The following is a 5,307-nucleotide window of genomic DNA, read 5'->3' as shown; positions in this document are numbered from 1 at the left end:
AGAACATCAAATGCAATAACAATGTGGTGTGAATATAATTATCCTTTGGTAAATGGATGCCAAGCAAAAAAGATTGATTTTTGGCATTATTGGCCAATGTTTGGCTCCCATTTTTCCGAAAAATCATTTTCAACCAATGAAATAATTTCACACACAAAATACTATTTTAAAATACATTTTAACCGTAAAATGGATCTCAAACAATGGGCTGGATGAGCCGTGCTACATTGGTAGGTTAGAAGTAATACTCGAAACAACACGTGGAGGCAGGCCAGAAAAGCATAACTCCAACCAATCAACAAGATGAAAAGCTCCGTCATTATCCTGTACAAATATCACGTATAAAATATCCAGCTTAAATTGAATAAAAAAATCAAAATAATGCTAAAACCATTTGATGAAGATTTTTGTACCCTTTTTATTATAGTTTTTCCAGATTCTTCTTTTTCTGCTTGCTCATCGTCATCCAAACGAACAGAGCCCAAATAAAGGAAAGAATAAGAAAAGCTGTGGCTTTCGGTGCCTGCTCGCCGCCATAATCATTTTCGCTTCTTTCTCTCTCTATTTTCATTATTCTGGGTCTCACTCTTTTTTAGATCAATTCTCTCGTGCAGAGGTTCGTGTTTTCTGTTTGTCATTCTCTTTTTGATTTTTGTATATGCGCGTGAAAATTATTTTGATCACAAGGTGTTTGTTGAAATGACATATCATTCTCTACTTGATTTTATGCATTATTGTGTTTGTTATTCAGTTTGAGATTTAAACGCATATCTAATGGGTTAATGATGGTGTCAATTTTGATTAGGTTTTGAGGGTTTAGGATCGAAGGCCGAGGTCAACGATCATCTGAATTTCTGTGATCTGAAATTGAAATACCAATTGTAAAACAGTAGCTCAGAATGGAGGCTGGTAGTGATTTTATACAGTATCTTGGATCAGACATGTCTATAAAGATCCTTACGAGTTTAAATGACCCTTCTGATCTTGTTCGCGTGAGTGCCGTCTCTCTCTCTTGGCGCCAATTTGGTGAGTGATTACTAGACAAAAATCGCATATTTTGTTATTGATTTAATGTTCATTTGTGATGATGCAACTTTATATAGCATTCAGTTTTGTTGGTTTTTTGTTATATTGGATTTATGTCTATGGCTGTTTAAGTTTCTCCATCTACAGAAGGTGTTATTTCGTTCTAAATGAACATAAAAACAGAAAATTTATTACATGGGACTATCCAGCATGTTGCACTAGAGACCCTAACCATACTATGTGCTTATCCCCTTGACACTCAATTATTTCATACACGTGGTAAGTAGCTTTAGTATTCCTTGAATTATTAGGGGGATCGTTTTATGAGAGACACAAACTGATGTGAGAGCACCGTTGTATCCTATTTCTTCATCGTGAAAATCTATAGCTGTGAGTAGAGTTATCTCTCATATTGAAGGTGAACAGCCATAAATCTAATACTGTCGTGACTTTAAGATGGCTTGGAGAATGAGTTTAGTATGTTTCTTACGATGGTTACGATGATTGGATTGATGTTTCAGAACATATTGAATTCGTTTTGATCGAGCATGCAACTCATGAGCATTTCCACATGCATGCAGGGAATATGTGCATAGTTGAAATTATTGCATGCACGACATGATTTGAGAAATGAATTAACGTTATGTTTTATTGACCACTACTAGAGCACCGAGGCATGCGTTGCATGCTTATGATATTTATTGGTATTATGAATGGTGTTCGATTGTTTGTATTTATGATTTTTTGTTCTTTAATATTGCTCTCATAATTGGCGTTAGGGCTTAATCCCTAACATGTTGTACGAGGATGTACCATAAATAGTAATAATTATAATGTCAAAAATAATTGCAGTGATTAGTGAGTGCTTCTTAGTTTGCATAGAGAAGAGGGGGGAAAAATCATATTAGTTTAAGGACAAGAATCTTCTTGGAGTACGACAATGTAAAATTTATTAGAATAAGTGAGGCACCCTCAGTTAAACATCTTGCAACCATAATTACGTGTTGTTACATTAAGAAGTTTTCTTAACTATGCATGAGGAAGATGATCGTGTGGTTTTCTTGTTACTGTCCTCTTCTTTCCACGAGATGGAACCTAGGAGAACTACATCTTGTAAAGCTTTATGATACCTCATTTTGCTGACTTTAAAAACTTACGTGCAGTGATTGCTAATGGCCTGAGTAAGCAGCTTTGTGTAAGGACATGTCCAGAGGTATCAAGTTTTGCTAACATTGTTGAAGTTAAAAACACAATTGAACCTTTGGATAATGGGAAGGAGGATTCTTCCGAATGGGTTTGCCTTGAGAGAGATCATAGGGTGTATGCATTCTTGACACGAAGTCTTACCTTGTTCACGTGGAAAGATTGCATATCAGATGCTATAGTTGCATCCAGCACAGATAATTACCCTCAAGAAAGCATCAAGAATACTCTTGAATCAAGTGACAGGGTCGACCAAAGAGCTTCATACTGGTCAAGTAAGGGTGCAAGCAATCCTGCAGTTCCCGAGACATTAACGTATAAATTGGCTGCAAGATTGTGTATGATTACTGAAGTTCATGTTCAACCGTTTCTAGGTCCGTGGAATTTCTGCAGTGAAATAATTAATTTTCAGAGCCGCTATTTTACGATGTACTGACCTGCAAATGCTTTTGTACCAGCTTATTTTCAGTTTGGCTTCCCCATATATTCTGCAAAGGCTGTGAGATTCCGAATGGGGCATCCCAAGGACCTAATGGAGGTAGAAAATGTTGACACGGATGAATTTCCAGCACATCAAGAATCTGCTGGTGACAAGTTTTTATGGACATATACTTCCCCGGAATTTCCAATGGCCCAAGTGAGTTCGTATATGGGTTTTATTCATATCGTTCAGATTCTAGTGTTACTATTAGTGAAATATAGACATGATTGATACATATCTTTGCAACTCTACTTGATAACTATTTTGAGATTTATGGGGAAATTGTGATAAATTTGGAAGAACTTGTATAATACTGTGGCCTTTTAGATCTATATTAAATTTGGAATTTGGAATTTGTCTTTTGTTTTTATTGTTTATGTACCATGATTGTATTGGTGTATTTAGGAGAATCGCTTGCAAAAGTTTAAGCTTCCAGAACCAGTACTTTGCATTGGAGGAATCCTGCAAGTCGAGCTATTAGGCAGAGTTCAGACACAACAAATGGATGGTTTATATTATATATGGTAAGTTTACTTATGAGTAAATCAGTTCGTTTTACAGCAAATAATATATTTTGTAAATGAGAGCTGGAAATAAATGAATTACTTATTTTGATATAAAGATAAGAGTTTGTTTCAAACTAATTAAATTTTTTCGTTTGAAGCAAGAAAAAGTAACTTATCTAAACATATTTGGAAACAAAATGATAACTTTTACTTTTAAGCTTGGCCAAATATGCTAGCATCAGAAACCAGGAGCCTGTCAACGGCACTTGTTTTCTTGCAAAGTTGCGACACTAATATGAAATTTCTCGCCGTAGAAAATCTATTTGGTAATATGCATTAGTAGTATCTGGCTTTGTGCAGGATTATCTGTTCCACTTGTCCTCATTGATTAGAAAGCCTTTTTGTCTTAGTTGTTTTTCCATTTTGCAGCATCGGGCATGTTCAAGCTGTTGGAAGACCACTCTCACCAGCATTTGATATCAAAATGATGGCCGAGTCTGGAAAATGCACGTTAGAGTATAATCCTGAAGCAGCGGCACATTATTTGTCACTGGCTAAGCATCCTGAAATAGAGCCAAATTGTCGTCCTCAATTTCACAGGTTTAGTGCAAGCATAAGGGGTTGGGAGCAAATGATCCTCAACTCGCTACTGAGAGCTGGACCAATGGTCCTGGATCCTGACTTTGATTCAGATGACGACGAGTTCCTTGCCTAGTTTTGATTTCTCTCTATGGTTTTTTGCCTGCCTTACTAATAAGATTGAACATGGCAGCTGGTTGAATTGATTGGTTTGGCCTCGGGCAAATGATTCGACATCCTCGGCTGAAATTGTTAATCTGAAGTATTTACAATCTTCTTAGTACTGTATAGGTGTTGTTTCTTTAGTTTTGGAAATGCTTTTATAATGATAAAAATTCGGCCAACTCGACCTGCATGGTTTTCAATTTAATTGGATATGGATACATGCTTGTGCCTTTTTCGATGATACTTTTTTGTTTTTTTTTTTTTTTTTTTTGTAAGGGTGGTGCTATTTACCTCTACAATTGTTATATTCATCTTACTCTATATCCATCCCTATCAGAATATTAAAATTCTAAAAGAATTGTTATTTTCATTTGTGTCACGTCACAATATTATTCTTATTAAATTCAATCATTTGAACTATAAATCCAAACAAATTTTATATATTCATCTTACTTTAAATGCATTTCTATAGGATGTCAAAATTTTAAAAAATAACGATATTCATCTAAACCTTTTCTAGAAAGCAAATGCTAACAATGACACTTGTTTCTTGTGTATATGCGCATGTCTGCCGGCTTGAAATCTCTTTTAACACATTAAATTCAAAGCAAATATTTTTCCCTCTCTGTGCGTTGTTTTTAAAATTATTCTTTATTAGCTACATGCATGGAAGAAAACACCCTACTGGAGTACAATACCTTGATGACATTGCATAGTGCATGTTAGGTTATGATTTTTCACCCCTAAATTTTAATTTTTTGACCGTTACTTCCTTGAATCAGTAGTAATTTTTTACTTCTTTATTTACATGTGGGATTCAAAATCAATTCTTATAATTACAATCGAACAAGTTCATAGTATAAACTTGGTTTATGCCCCTATTCACATTTGTTAAGAGAGAGCAACGGATAGGTAACGAAATGGATCTAGAAAATGAAAAATTTTGGTTTTTTTTTTTTAATGATTATTGGATTGCTAGGAATCTTAAAATGCTCGATCATATTCAGGGTTTGTGCCCCTTTAATTTCAAAAAGTGTATTATGAAATAGTGATTGATGTTGAAATTTGTTGTTAAAAAAAATGAATTTTTTTTTTTTGTTTATGTGTAATATTATTTTAATGAAGAATGTGTGGTTGAAAATGAGTACTGTAGAAAATATAATGTAGTATAATGGTTGACAAACAAATGCTTAATGCTATGTCATGTCATGTTTTTCTAGAGAACTTACATTATAGGATTAAAAAGGTTGGTATTTAAGGAATAAATAAAAGGATGAACTTGGTTGAAGATGCATTTTATTTTATTAGGGTTTTAAGATTTTAGTTGAAGATAATTTTAGGATTTTT

General features: G+C 34.3%; 1 protein-coding gene across 1 annotated transcript; it reads left to right on the top strand.

Annotated features, from left to right (window-relative positions):
* The first annotated feature begins 281 nt into the window (after window positions 1–281).
* LOC111393097 (F-box protein At4g00755-like) lies at window positions 282–4,203 on the top strand. The gene is made up of 6 exons (XM_023018497.1): window positions 282–616; window positions 806–1,026; window positions 2,190–2,603; window positions 2,688–2,866; window positions 3,116–3,234; window positions 3,646–4,203. The coding sequence occupies exons 2-6, from the start codon at window positions 900–902 to the stop codon at window positions 3,929–3,931; spliced, it is 1,125 nt and encodes a 374-aa protein (XP_022874265.1). The 5' UTR covers window positions 282–616; window positions 806–899; the 3' UTR covers window positions 3,932–4,203.
* The last annotated feature ends 1,104 nt before the right edge of the window (window positions 4,204–5,307 follow it).

This window comes from Olea europaea, chromosome 1 (assembly GCF_002742605.1).
Source record: "Olea europaea var. sylvestris chromosome 1, O_europaea_v1, whole genome shotgun sequence".
NCBI classification, from domain to species: Eukaryota; Viridiplantae; Streptophyta; class Magnoliopsida; order Lamiales; family Oleaceae; genus Olea; species Olea europaea.
The sequence above is the reverse complement of the archived record's forward strand: the minus strand, read 5'-3'. Positions and strand labels throughout refer to the sequence as shown.

What these genes read in the sequence shown, in the direction of transcription:
- LOC111393097 (XM_023018497.1), top strand. Translation starts at nt 900, where the DNA reads ATGGAGGCTGGTAGTGATTTTATACAGTATCTTGGATCAGACATGTCT. An exon ending in TCATGTTCAACCGTTTCTAG is followed by an intron (nt 2,604 to 2,687) that starts GTCCGTGGAATT and finishes CTTTTGTACCAG; the next exon opens with CTTATTTTCAGTTTGGCTTC. An exon ending in GATGGTTTATATTATATATG is followed by an intron (nt 3,235 to 3,645) that starts GTAAGTTTACTT and finishes TCCATTTTGCAG; the next exon opens with CATCGGGCATGTTCAAGCTG.